Genomic DNA, 13,323 nt, shown 5'->3' with positions numbered 1-13,323 from the left:
ATCCTGATTTTTGAGTGTGCTGTTGCCTCTATAGCTGTCTCGACCGACCAAAGAAATTCTTAGTCAACTAACACATACGATTTTGTCGACTAATCAATTAGTTGGATAAACAGGAAGGCAATCAAGGCACTCCAAAATATCCAAAATATCAAAACAAGTGGCAACGAGGAAGAGAATATATTAAAAGTAGTGCTAAATCATTTAAAAAGCCAACATGTTTCAACCACTGTAGGTCTTCGTCAGGGCTTACAAACAAACAGACAAGGCGGATGTGGCCTCACCTATATGGTATCAACAACCAATGGGAGGCAATCACATGATCATCAATAATATTACAAAATGTTACAAAATATCACAAAGAAATAACACAGAAACAAGTAATTCATGTCCTTCATTAATGAAACTACACCTTCTTTACAACGGAGGCTGCAAAGCAGGGTCGGCGCCAAAGTGTTAGGGGCGGACGGGCAATCAGCTTTGACAGGGGGGGCATTTTTTTCACCTCATATGGCCTTTATTAAGTGTATCTTTAACATTATCATGTTTTATGAAAGAAATAAACTGACAGAGAGGTGTATACATACTGCCACTTATGCGCACAGGCGCGCACGCACGCATACACATGCTGTTATGTCCACAAAAAACGGTTATAAACTAACACCGTGTCCTAACTGGAGGCGAGCGTCGGACTATCGCGCTGCACCGCGTAGCATCTGACGCTCTCTGTCCACACTGAATACGTTAAATCTGCACTTCTGTTACATCATGTAAACAAACCAGGAACATATCAGCTGTGAGCTCCAGATCAGACTGGAGCTGGAGACGTAACCACCTCAAAGATGGGTTAGTAGTACTTGTTATCTTCCTACATTCGTACTTTGTTTTTATCAGAAAACACACGTTTTATTTTTGATATTTACTGGAAATAACGATATAGCAAGTAGGTTGTTATCTAGTGATCTTCTCCAGCCAGCTGCCACCTTATTTTGGTTTCTGTTTTGAAATGAGGAGGTACTGAGGCCTGTACTACGAAGCAGGATTTGCGGTTATCGAGGTAACTTCAGGGTTAACTCTGGGTTTTCGGTACTACGAAGCTGGATCACTTCTTACCGGGGTAGATCACCATGGTAACTTATGCTGAACGGCTAACCTGCTCCGGAGCAGGTTATGTTTCAGATAAGAGATCAACTCGTATGAAAATACCTCCTACTGACCAGTAAGAGCTCTCTGTGGTGATTGTATGATAATACTAGAAAATTTCGCAAGAAATTTTGACCAGTGTGCCTGGTGCTGGGGGGATGGGTAGGGGCGAGGGGTGGTGCGGGTGGAGGGGGTGGCAGATTCAGACTGTCTGAGGTCCATAGTGAGTTCATCACTGTAGGTTGGTCGTACTCTATATCCTATACCGGATTGGCACTCAGTGTGATCTGGTGGACGGGGTACGATCGTCTGTGGACCACTGAAAGGAATCAATGAGTTCTGAAACAATAGTTGCTTAAATAAGTATACTATTGTGTACGAAACAGCGTGATGGAGTGAGGTGCTAAATAAGCATTGGAATAAGACACTCTTGAGATAAAGGAGTGTCAGGAAGAAATTACTAAATTAGCAATTGGGCAGGTGAGAAGAGGGAGAAAAGAACTACAACTAGAATTAGATTTCTATGATCCAGGCGCACTTATAATATACTTACACAATCAGTGCACACACACACACACACTTACATAATCAGTTCACACAAAGATACACACACATGCCACACGTGTTCCCATGAGAAAGAAGTGTTAAGAAAAATGTTCTTTTCTTGAGACACACCTCCTAAAAGTCCTGCCAAGCACACAGTGATCTATTTCACTCAAGGCAGAACTGTCAAAACACTAAATGGGAACCCGTGTGGGCATGTGCATGTGTGTTAAAGTTTATGATTTCACCTTCATGACAACACGTATTTTTTGCAGTAGGTGAAGCTCTATGCAGACATTTAGCTACAAACTGATTATTTTGGTGCTATATATTTATTATAATTCTATCTTGTCTAAAAGTGTTTAGAATTAAAACAATATAACCATCCAGATAAAGAGACAATAACCGTTGTCATGAACATCACAGCAAAGTAAAGACAACTCTTTTTATATTTGGGATCTACCGGAGTCAGAATTGGTTATTCGGGAAAGCACAAATGATGCAATGAAAACAGATTAAACAAGCGTACAACAACACAACGCCAGTGTGGGAAAAAAACGCGTGAACGAGCCCCCAAATATGTTACGTCCTCTCAGACAAACAAAGGCTATATAACAATCAATTTATTTTAAATCAGGACAAAAGTAACTATAGAAAATGTAACTGAGTAATCAAAAGGTTGGAGATCCCGGTTAAATGAACAAAAGAAGGGGAAGTTGCTGGGCCAGCCACGCAGAGGGGCCGTCGCACCCAGCTCAACCGTCTAAACTCAAAAGTGTCTAACTTAAACCAAAAACCACCAAAACTTATCTACCGGAGATCTCCAGCTCAAAAACAAAGTCACAAACTAAATGCTGGGAAAATGTATATAAACTGGAAAAACAAAGTTCGGAAACTTGTGTTTGGTGGATTATTTCTCTGTTGTTACAATGCTAATGGTCATTGTATTTTACATCGTTGGAAAGCCTGTTTATTTACCTTCACAATGATGTCCAACTTGTAAGGATCATGCATTTGTGGGATGAGCAGCACAGCTGATTATGTGGGGAGCGCCCAAGAAAAATCTGCCAAAATGCTCCGTCAATGGTAAACAGTGTATTCTCCTGTTGGTGTTGACTCTTGTTTTGAGTTGTTTGGTGAATTGGATGATTGAACTCTCTATCAGTAACAAGGAACAAACAAGACATATTGGCTATTTTACACTTTATTCATTTAATACACCGTCAGGAGCCTCAGTAGCGGTGGAAGATCCATACGCAGCCACAACAGCCTGGAACCTCCTCCTCATGCTGGTCACCAACCTGGTCACACGTTGCTGTGGGATGGCGTTCCATTCCTCAACCAGGATTGGTTGCAGGTCAGCCAACGAGGTTGTGTTGGTCACTCTAACACGTACAGCACGCCCAAGCTGATCCTACAAGTGTTGAATTGGGTTGAGGTGTGGACTCTTGGCAGGCCGTTCCATTCTCTCTACTCCCACATTGTGGAGGTAGTCTGTGATAACCCTGGCTCTGTGGGGGCGAGCGTTGTTTCTTGGAGGATGAAGTTAGGTGCCAGATTGTGGAGATATGGGATCGCCACTGGCTGCAGAATCTCATCCCGATATCTCCCTGCATTGAGATGGCCTTCAATGATGACAAGCCTTGTTTTGCCAGTGAGGGAGATGCCGACCACCAAAAGCTGTTACTCGATCGGTGCAACAATCAGCATAGCGTTCTCCACGTCGTCTCCATACTTTGACCCTGCCATCCAACTTTGGCAGACAGAACCTGGACTCATCACTGAACATGACATTCCCCCACATGTTCAGGTTCCATTGTCTGTGTTGTCGACACCAGCGCAAACGGGCCTGACGGTGAAGGGCAGTCATTGCAGGCTTCCTGGTAGCCTTATGAGAATACACTGTTTACCATTGGCAGAGCATTTTGGCAAATTTTTCTTGGGCGCTACCCACATAATCAGCTGTGCTGCTCATCCCACAAATCTATGATCCTTAAAAGTTGGACATCATTGTGAAGGTAAATAAACAGGCTTTCCAACGATGTAAAATACAATGACCATTAGCATTGTAACAACAGAGAAATAATCCACCAAACACAAGTTTCCGAACTTTGTTTTTCCAGTATATATACATATATATATATAGAGGACAGAGATGTTAAATGTCATTGGGTAATCACTACTTGTGGTGGGTGATATTCCAGAGTATAAAATACCTTACAAAACCAGATTAAAATCATGATTACTTCTAAGTAAATGTTGTCACTCTCAACCTCTGACTTCCTAGGAAAAGAAGCTCCAAAGCTACCTTGGACCACGCCTTGTGTGTGTGTTTGTGTCTACCTCCTGAGCTCCAATAGCCCATCTGTATTCATGTGTGATGATGTTAGTCCCCATTTTGAAACTTGACCACAAACTAGAGACACACACGAGAAGAGGGAGAAAAGAACTACAACTAGAATTAGATTTCTATGATCCAGGCGCACTTATAATATACTTACACAATCAGTGCACACACACACACACTTACACAATCAGTTCACACAAAGACACACACACATGCACACACGTGTTCCCATGAGAAAGAAGTATGAAGAGAAATGTTCTTTTCTTGAGACACACCTTCTCCTAAAAGTCCTGCCAAGCACACAGTTATCTATTTTACTCAAGGCAGAACTGTCAAAACACTAAATGGGAAGCCCTGTGGGCATGTGCATGTGTGTTAAAGTTTATGATTTCACCTTCATGACAACACGTATTTTTTTGCAGTAGGTGAAGTTCTATGCAGACATTTAGCTACAAACTGATTATTTTGGTGCTATATATTTATTATAATTCTATCTTGAAGAGAAATCGATGAAACTTTTTTGAATTTTGAAATTCATTGCGTGAAGCCGACGGTCAGAAGTGTCGTTTATTTAACAGCTGACATTCCTTCATGGGTTGTTGGTGTTTGTCTCAGAGTTTAGACCACAGACTGTATATAAGAAGTAGACGTAGTCACTGTGACGTTATCCATTGGTTTGTGGTCTGCCGTTTTGAAGCCTCGAGTTCGTCAGTATGGCTATCGCCAACTTTAACCCTTTCACAATGTGTTTTCAGTTCATGAAAGTTAATTAGAACCTTTTCAGTCGCCTAAAAATGTCTTATTGGTTGGTCGCCATTTGGTTGTACTTAACTCCACCCTCTCGAGTCACTTCTGGTTGCAAAAAAACGAAGGCAACGGTCAAATTGAATAACTCGAGGATTCAAAAAAGCAGTCCACAAACCAATGGGTGACGTCACGGTGACTACGTCGACTTCTTATACAGTATACAGTCTATAGTCAAAACCCTGGGACAAACACCAACAATCCATGCTGTTTTGAATCCTTGAATTCGACAATTTGGCCATCGCTATCTTGGTTTTTGGCCGTCGCCATCTTGGTTTTTTTGCAACCAGAGGTGACATGAGAGAGTGGAGCTAAGTACAACCGAACTGAACCGAACCAAATTTTTAGGCCAAAATGTTACAATTAACTTTCATGGACTGAAAACACACTGTGAAAGGGTTACAGCTGTAAGACTAAAACACGGACAACTCCCAGACCGGACAACGCCGTGGTAGCGACCTGTCAATCACAAGGTAGCCACGCCCTAAAGCATCCCCTGCTTTATAGTCTATTTGACTCTAAATGGGACCATAATTTACTAAATGAACATCATGCTGTATTGAAGAAGACTTTAAATTAGCGATTGAGACCATAAACTCATGTTTACAATGTTTACTGAGGTAATAAATCAAGTGAGAAGTAGGCTCATTTTCTCATAGACTTCTATACAATCAGACTCCTTTTAGCAACCAGAGGAGTCGCCCCCTGCTGGCTGTTAGAAAGAATGACAGTTTAAGGCACTTCAGAATTGGCTTCACTTCTCAGACCCCGGAGGTTGTTCACTGGTTTAGACCACTCTGTTGATAATGGAGCCTAATTGGTCTATCTGGCACTCCACCACGTCTCCTTTCTGAAAGAAAAAACAGTTAAACACTTTGTTAAAATACACCTTTTACTCTTGAACTATTACCCTCGCTATTAAAACACAGAGTCCCTTTAATTTGAATACATACATTATAAGCAGCCATTAAGTTCTTTTGGATAAAGTGAAAGTAAAACTAGAGTTGATGTGCAGCTACAGACACAAGAACTTGTGCACAATCGCTCTACATTTTCTTTTACATTTTCGTCCCACATTAACTCACCTTGAGAAAGACGGGTGGCTTTCTGAACACGCCCACGCCTGGAGGAGTACCTGTCAGGAAAACATCTCCTGGAGTCAAAGTCACAAACCTGACAGGAGGAAAAACACACAGTGGAGGTTCAGATTCAGGAGATTAATTTAGATCAGACAAAGGCATGCAGAACAATAATTTTTCCCAAAGTATCCTAGTGTATGTAGAGATCCCGTGAAAGGGGGCGTGGGCTGCCGTTTTTACAGAACGACAGCGGCATTGTCAGCAGTAAGTCAGGCGAGGGAGGGAGAGGCTTTCCTGTCCAAGAATCTCAGATCAGATCAGAGGACGCTCCAGTTGGTCTCGGTGCTTCGGGGCAGAAACCGTGGAGGATAGAGGTCTTATTTGAAAAATATAATTTCAGATTGGAGTCCATAAAGAATGGAAACCCATTTGCTCGCACAGTGCTCCAATTTGATTTGCATAATATCTTAAATGGAAACTCTGCACTCTCAGCTCGAGTTACTGAGGCAGTAAAAGTTCTGTATATATTATGTAAATGTGTGAAGTTGAAACAAGCGAAAAGACACCGTCATCATGAGTGGTTGCCGGAGGTCAGTGACGACACCTTAAATGAACCAATTAATATTACACTTTAATATTTAACTTTGATTATATAAAGTCATGATTTAATCCTCCAGTTTCAGGAGACTGACGATTAAATACCTTCATCACTTCCATTCACCTGCGCGGGATCAATTAAGTGAGATGATCTTATCATATCTTATCTTAATTAACCATTAAATGTCAGACTGAGGAGCTTTAGACTGATGGAATTGAAGCGACTGAAGCATTGTTATATCTTAAACTGGTTAGCATAAAGATTAAATTATCTCCTTGACCTGCTGAGACATTAAAATGCTGCTGATGTGCTTTTGCATTAGTACGATAATTCATTCATTATTTTTGCAACAGCTTAATGTGTTTTTCTGACGATAAAAAAAGGTGTAAAATTAGTTGAGGCGAGTTTAGGCTGGACACAAAATTGAATTTAATTATTGTTAATTAATCAGCCTAAACAATGAACCTTATCAATAACCGATCAAACTGTTTGAACGCCGTGAACTCGGGATGTGACGGGTCAGATTGAGTCTCTTAACCTGCGGCTGCCGGCAGAATTCTAAATTATTTAAATTCATATAGTCTAATTAATTAATTAATTAGTCTAATTAAATGGACACCTGTTGGTCATTTATTAATTCCTAAAAACGCCCTCATGTTGCTGACGTACCTGGAGACCCAGGCGACCAGCGCCTCCGTCTTGAAGATCATCTGCTCCGTGTTGCTGTTCTGGACGACGTCTCCGTTAACCAGGCAGCGGACGCCCAGGTTGTGAGGATCTGGAGCGGGAATGGTGTTGAAAAGACTTCAATTTAATTCACAAAGCTCCTGAATGTGTTTTCTTGCCTACAGTTGGCGGTAACACGAGTTGTAATTCACGCCGGCATCAGCCGTGGGCTGGCGTGAATTACGTTTTCGGGTTGTTTGTACATCCTATTCTTGTGATCGTGATTTCTCAGGAACGCCTTGAGCTAATTTCTTCAAAGTCTACTTGGACTCAAAGGATGAACTGATTCGATTTTGGTGGTTAAAGGTCACTGTGACCTCACAAAATACGTTTTTGGGCATAACTCAAGAATTCATATCCTAATTATGACAATTTCACAGAAATGTCTAACAGGATAAAATGTTGAAGTGATGACATTTTGAACAGACATGGATGCAAACTGCAACTTAACCATTTGGCGGAAGAATACAACCACAAGGAATTCTAGTTTTTGTACGTGGTTGCTGGCTGGGGGACGTTACACATTCATAAAACAGCAAATGAGACTGATGCAAGAGTGGGTTGTTTTTTTGTGGCGTTTCAAGACAAACACCGTCACTACTGCTACCTAAAGAAGATAGGAAGCTCATCATCTTATAATCGTTTCAATTTTAGCAAAAACTTAAATAATTTTTTAATTGGTTAATCCATCCATCCATTTTCTGCTGCTTATCTGGGTCCAGGTCATGTTGATTGATTAATTATACTATTCAAAATTATTGTAATGTACAGCTGGGAAGTACCGACAGATATGTGGCAGAAATGTCAATAGATTATTGTGCTTAATCTACTGTATTATATTTATATTCTCTTCTGGTTTTCCGTCATTCTTTGACATTTCTGACAGTGAAAAAGATGGTGAATTGATTTAAAAGCCAGTAAGTATTTAGAGAAATTGAGATTGATTAACTCTTGTCATCACTAGTGTTGAATCATTTTTCAAATTTATCACAGCTAGAATTAATCCTACAGTATAGATGAACTAATTTGTTTGTTTTATCATCACGCTACGTTGGATAAATATGTGATGATACTTGAACACGGTCTTAACAACGTCACTTAAATGTCTCTTCTTTAGCAGATAGTGAGTACCACTCCTAAACTTAGTTCTGTCCACAGCGCTAAGTAAAAAAGTGATTTGTATTTGTCTTAAAACAGTCGTTTATTATTATCATTTTGTGTCTATTCCACTGAGGGTTATCGTACACCTCATCATGCAAAGCCTGAAGATTTATATGCTTGACTCCGAGGTTAATCTGAATATTTATGTATTCTGGATTGATATCGCCACGTAAGTATGACAACACACATTCATCAGGAATGTTTTCAGCCACAGAAATCCATTAATCATCATAATCGTGTGATTCACCAGATGGTCTTTGATTCCCCCTCTCTGTCTTGCTCTCCCTGCTCTCACCTTTCACAGCGTCCGTGGTCACCAAGGCCGGGCCGAGAGGACAGAAGCTGTCGAACGTTTTTCCCAGCAGCCACTGCTTCCCGTTGCGCTTCATCTGCCAGTCACGCGCGCTGACGTCATTGGCCACGGTGAACCCGGCCACGTAGGAGAGGGCGTCTTCCTCCTGAACAACGAGAGGAGTCAGAACAGATGCTTCTCCACCAGCGTGACCATCCCAGGTGATGTATGTTACGCTCACCTTGATGTGTTTTCCTCTTCGTCCAATCACAAAGGCCAGCTCCACCTCCCAGTCCACCTCCTTCAGTCACACAGAACATGAAATGACGATCGTAACATTAGTGACAGTTGGGTCCAGTTATAGTTAATTCTTGCATATTATACCTTAAATCCAGTGTAAAAATAATCTTGGGACTAATTTTGATCCCAACTGAAATGTTCAGCTCTTTTTTTTTTACTAAAGGAAAATTGCAAAATTCAGACCCCTATTTCAACTTAACGATTTGGAAAAAAAATCTGACCGCAACTCCTCGTTCCACTGCCTCAACAAATCTTCGACTGCGACTGCGACTGCGACTGCGACTGCGACTGCGACTGCGACTGCGACTGCGAATGCGACTGCGACTGCGACTGCGACGTAGATCACACATAACTCCAGTTTCAGCTTTTCTCCATCGGCTCTCTGTTACTTGTAGGGTTCATTTTGTAATATTACTCTTGATATAGAGGCACTACGTTAGATCTAAAGAGTTGTTGTGGCCTCTGACCAGCGGGAGGAGCCTCAGATCTTCAGAGCTGAGGGCTGAAAACTAAAATGTCCCTGGAACAACCTCCTACAAATCAAATCAATGCACAACTTTAGAACGGATCGTTAAAGGCATTTGTTTGACTCTCTTCTTCCTGTAAAACACTTTGTCACCTCCTCTATGAAAAAGTGACGTATAAATAAAGTTCCTCACCTGGCTCTCTGAGGGCAGAATGATGTCATCATACGGTCCCGTGATGGCGTTGGGGAATTTGCTGAAGATGATGGGCTCTTTGGGGATCGGAGCGTTCTGCTCCAGGCAGTGGTCCCGGTAGTTCATCCCCACACACACCACCTTCTCCGGGGCCAACACGGGAGACAGCAGCTGGATGTCTGATCGCTGCACCACACACTGACCGGACGACAAGGCTCTGAGGAAGAGGAGGAGGAAGAGTAAGAAGATGATGATTTGGGCAAAGTTGATTGAAGAGGAAGACGAAGATGTTGAGGCAGATAAAGTTAAAGGAACAAAGAGACGATGTAGGAAGAACAGATTTAAGAAGATGATGTTTCACCGCAAAGATGAGATGGTTTAAATGATTTAATCCATCAAGAAGAGGAAGTTATTAATTAAGGAAAGGATGTTGATGTGGAAACAAAATTATGATTTAAGAAGAGACATCTTATTTGACTGAGGAAGACGATTAACCATCTGTGTTTTACGATGATTTATGAAGGTGATTAAACAAGAAGAAGTTGAGGAGGAAGATGATGATTTGGGAAGAAGAAAAGCATGATGATGATTGATGAGGACCAATTAGGAAGAAGAAGACAACGATTAAGAACTAATGTAGAGTCAAAACAGAAGAAAGGTATTCTGTAATAATGTGTGTGATACCTCTGAGCACACTCCAGACCCTTGTCTCCCAGCTCCAGCAGCTCTCTCATCGTCGAGGGCATGGAGGGGTCAAACGCCTTCAGATCCACCACGCCGAGCCCGCCGTCGCCTTGCTCCACTCCCACTCGGATGCATCCTCCTCCGTCGCCATGGCGATGAAACTGCACCAGACGCATCGCTGCACCACTCAGGCCTCGCCTCTGTGGGGTCGTTGCGTGTTGACTTTGAGAGAATAAAGTCCTGAATGTGCAGAAGGAGCGAAGAGGAAGTCTCATCTGTCGAGGACACGAGAAGTGGAAGTGATGCGAGGAGACGAGGAAGGAAAACAGATGGAAGATAGAAAATCAAACTCAGCAAATTAGATTATTTCCCGCTTTATCAAGATGTCACACCTGATCCTAGGGCTTAACCGAATGCTTTGAAGCTTCAACCGTTGTCATGGTAATCGACCCCCAAATCAGTATTTGAATACTTCTTTTTATTTTTATTTACCTTTTTACATATAAGTATGTAATAATAATGTATAATCCCAAAATAGTCCATGATATAAGGAATAATCCCACATTATTCATTAGTCATATTCAGCATTAATTATTTTTAGTTATTCTCAGACGGATATCGCTGTTAGTTGTGTGTAGGGGTGTGTGTGTGTACAGCAGTGCGGCAGCGGTACTGAAACAGGGGAGATGGAGACAGACAGACAGACAGACAGACAGACAGACAGACAGACAGAAGAACATGTCAGCCTGCCACACCTTTGAATATTTCTTGCCGAAGCTTTGAAGCCCAAAAAAATGGTGTTCGGGACAGCCCTACCTGATCCTTCACATGTCAAGAGACACAAAATCCAAATAGATCACAGCACCTGAGCACAAATCAAAACCTCCCTTTTCTATTTTTTTTTTTTTTTTTTCCGTTAATCAAGTCTTTTAGATGCCGTAAAATAGTGAAAAGTGCCCAATACAGTTTCCAAATCAAGATGCTGAATTTAAAATGTTATAAAAGAGAGCAAAGCAGCACATTTAACATGCTGGAACCAGAGAAAGTTTGGCATCTTTCCTTTATAAATTAGTAATCTTGGATTACAGTCCAGTTTACAGTCCAGTCAACTAATGGAGTTATTGACTTATCATTTCATCACTGGACCTGCTGTGAAATTACATAACCTTTCCATGTCTTTTATGAACCACACTGGACTTTCTTCTTTATTCAGAGGCAGCTGAAAACTTGAATATAATGCAATCGGTGGGTAACTATAAAAACATGTATTTGTCTCAATCACACCCAGACTAAACTGACATGACAGTACATTCTCATGTAGGACTGAGGGGGAAATAACAGTAGATTTTAGCATTAATTCTGATTTGAAGTTCACCTTGTATTGATTCTCGAAATCCCCAGATCAACCTTTGCATCTGTGCCTTTTCTAAGTGAAAACTAGGGCTGGTCAATATGATGATATAAATCATATATATTTTCTATATTGTTTCTATCGTGATATAGACTAGGCCTATATTTATTTATTTTTATCTCTTTAATGTCATTTAAAACTGTAATGTTCATTTTGCACTCAAGTTTTTAAAATGATAAAATACTCTTTAAACTACTTTTCATTTGTCAAGTATTTAATTCACACAGGAATATACAGAAATAGGTTTTACCATGTGGTTATTTCATACAGACTATTTATTGCAAAAACAACATGTGGGAAACACAATCAGTTCTTATAAAAAAGCACTTGTTAGTTCAAATTTCTGAAGTTTGCCAGGCTTTACTAGGATTGTTATGAACTCCTCTGACTTTACCTGTTCTGCAGGAACAGTTTTAATCTCTCTATAACACCTGAGTTACACCCTGCAGCCAAACTAATGAGAGGAGGCTGCTAAAGTGGGTCAAATGCATATCATGTCAGCATTTCTGCCACAATGCACCATTATCAGTGCATGCTATCACTCAATAATAGAGCTGTAAATCATAAATCACCACAGTAAAAGCACAAGCACACCTGCAGTAGCTGGTATTGGTTAACCTCTAGTGTAGTCCCATAAAAAAAACACTCTTTGTTAAAAAAATTGAATTTTCCCATGCTTAACTAGGATTTTTATGGACTCCTCTGACTTTACCTGTCTGCAGGAATAGTTTTAAACTCTCTATAACACCTGAGCTAAACTCTGTAGCCAAACTAATGAGAGGAGGCTGCAAAAATGGGTCAAATGCAAATCATGTCAGCATATCTGCCACAATGCACCATTATCAGTGCATGCTATCACTCGATATTAGAGCTGTAAGTCATAACCACCACAGTAAAAGCATGAAGACACACCTGCAGCAGCAGCTAGTATCAGTTAACTACTCACCTGCAGCTCCAGGTGAAGCGTTGCAGTTTGATTATTATCTGAGATTAAACGCCTTTTTAAGAGGAATGTGACACAATAACCTGCTACTGAATAACGGAACAGCTGATACTGTGTTCATGCCCTTTGTACTGTCTCTAGTTAATACTCACCTCTTCAGCTCTGCACAGAAAACTACTTCTTTTATCTACTTCCGGTTTGTGTTTTGTAGTTCTTGAGGTCAATCCTGACAGAAGAGAGATAACTTACTGAACAGAAGCAAACGACACAAGTGTAGCCATGATTATTATTAAATTATGTCAAGAAATAACTCATATATGTGTCTTATAATCATCTTAATGCTCGCTTTTGTTGAGTTATCTCTGAAAACTACAATTCCCTACTGTATCCGTAAATGCGCCTTCAGGTACAGTAGGAATTTCGGCAACTTAACATAACTACCTACCAAAGAGAGGATATTGAGCTACACAACAACCTTAAATATGATTACCAATTTCATTATATGGATAACCAGATTCCTAGTGAATACTTTTGAATTAAAAAGTAAAACTCAATATAAATCGACTAAAAGTAGCATTTTACGACTCAGATTGTTGTAATTACGAGCTATGAGAAGCCAGCGAAGGCAGCACCAGT

The 13,323-nt window shown here is 40.8% G+C and overlaps 1 protein-coding gene across 2 annotated transcripts; it reads right to left on the bottom strand.

Moving 5' to 3' along the window:
* Positions 1 to 5,484: 5,484 nt before the first annotated feature.
* On the bottom strand, positions 5,485 to 13,039 carry fahd2a (fumarylacetoacetate hydrolase domain containing 2A). 2 transcript variants are annotated; one of them, XM_037778465.1, is made up of 8 exons: positions 12,840 to 13,039; positions 10,334 to 10,608; positions 9,650 to 9,866; positions 8,932 to 8,991; positions 8,694 to 8,856; positions 7,181 to 7,289; positions 5,920 to 6,007; positions 5,485 to 5,684 (listed from the first exon to the last, which is right to left on the bottom strand). In XM_037778465.1, the coding sequence occupies exons 2-8, from the start codon at positions 10,606 to 10,608 to the stop codon at positions 5,622 to 5,624; spliced, it is 975 nt and encodes a 324-aa protein (XP_037634393.1). In that variant the 5' UTR covers positions 12,840 to 13,039; the 3' UTR covers positions 5,485 to 5,621. The 2 variants fall into 2 exon arrangements, with proteins under 2 accessions (XP_037634393.1, XP_037634392.1); XM_037778464.1 differs by lacking the exon at positions 12,840 to 13,039 and adding an exon at positions 12,691 to 12,833.
* Between the last annotated feature and the right edge of the window lie 284 nt (positions 13,040 to 13,323).

This window comes from Sebastes umbrosus, chromosome 8 (assembly GCF_015220745.1).
Source record: "Sebastes umbrosus isolate fSebUmb1 chromosome 8, fSebUmb1.pri, whole genome shotgun sequence".
Taxonomy (NCBI): domain Eukaryota; kingdom Metazoa; phylum Chordata; class Actinopteri; order Perciformes; family Sebastidae; genus Sebastes; species Sebastes umbrosus.
This window is presented reverse-complemented; position numbering and strand designations above follow the sequence as displayed.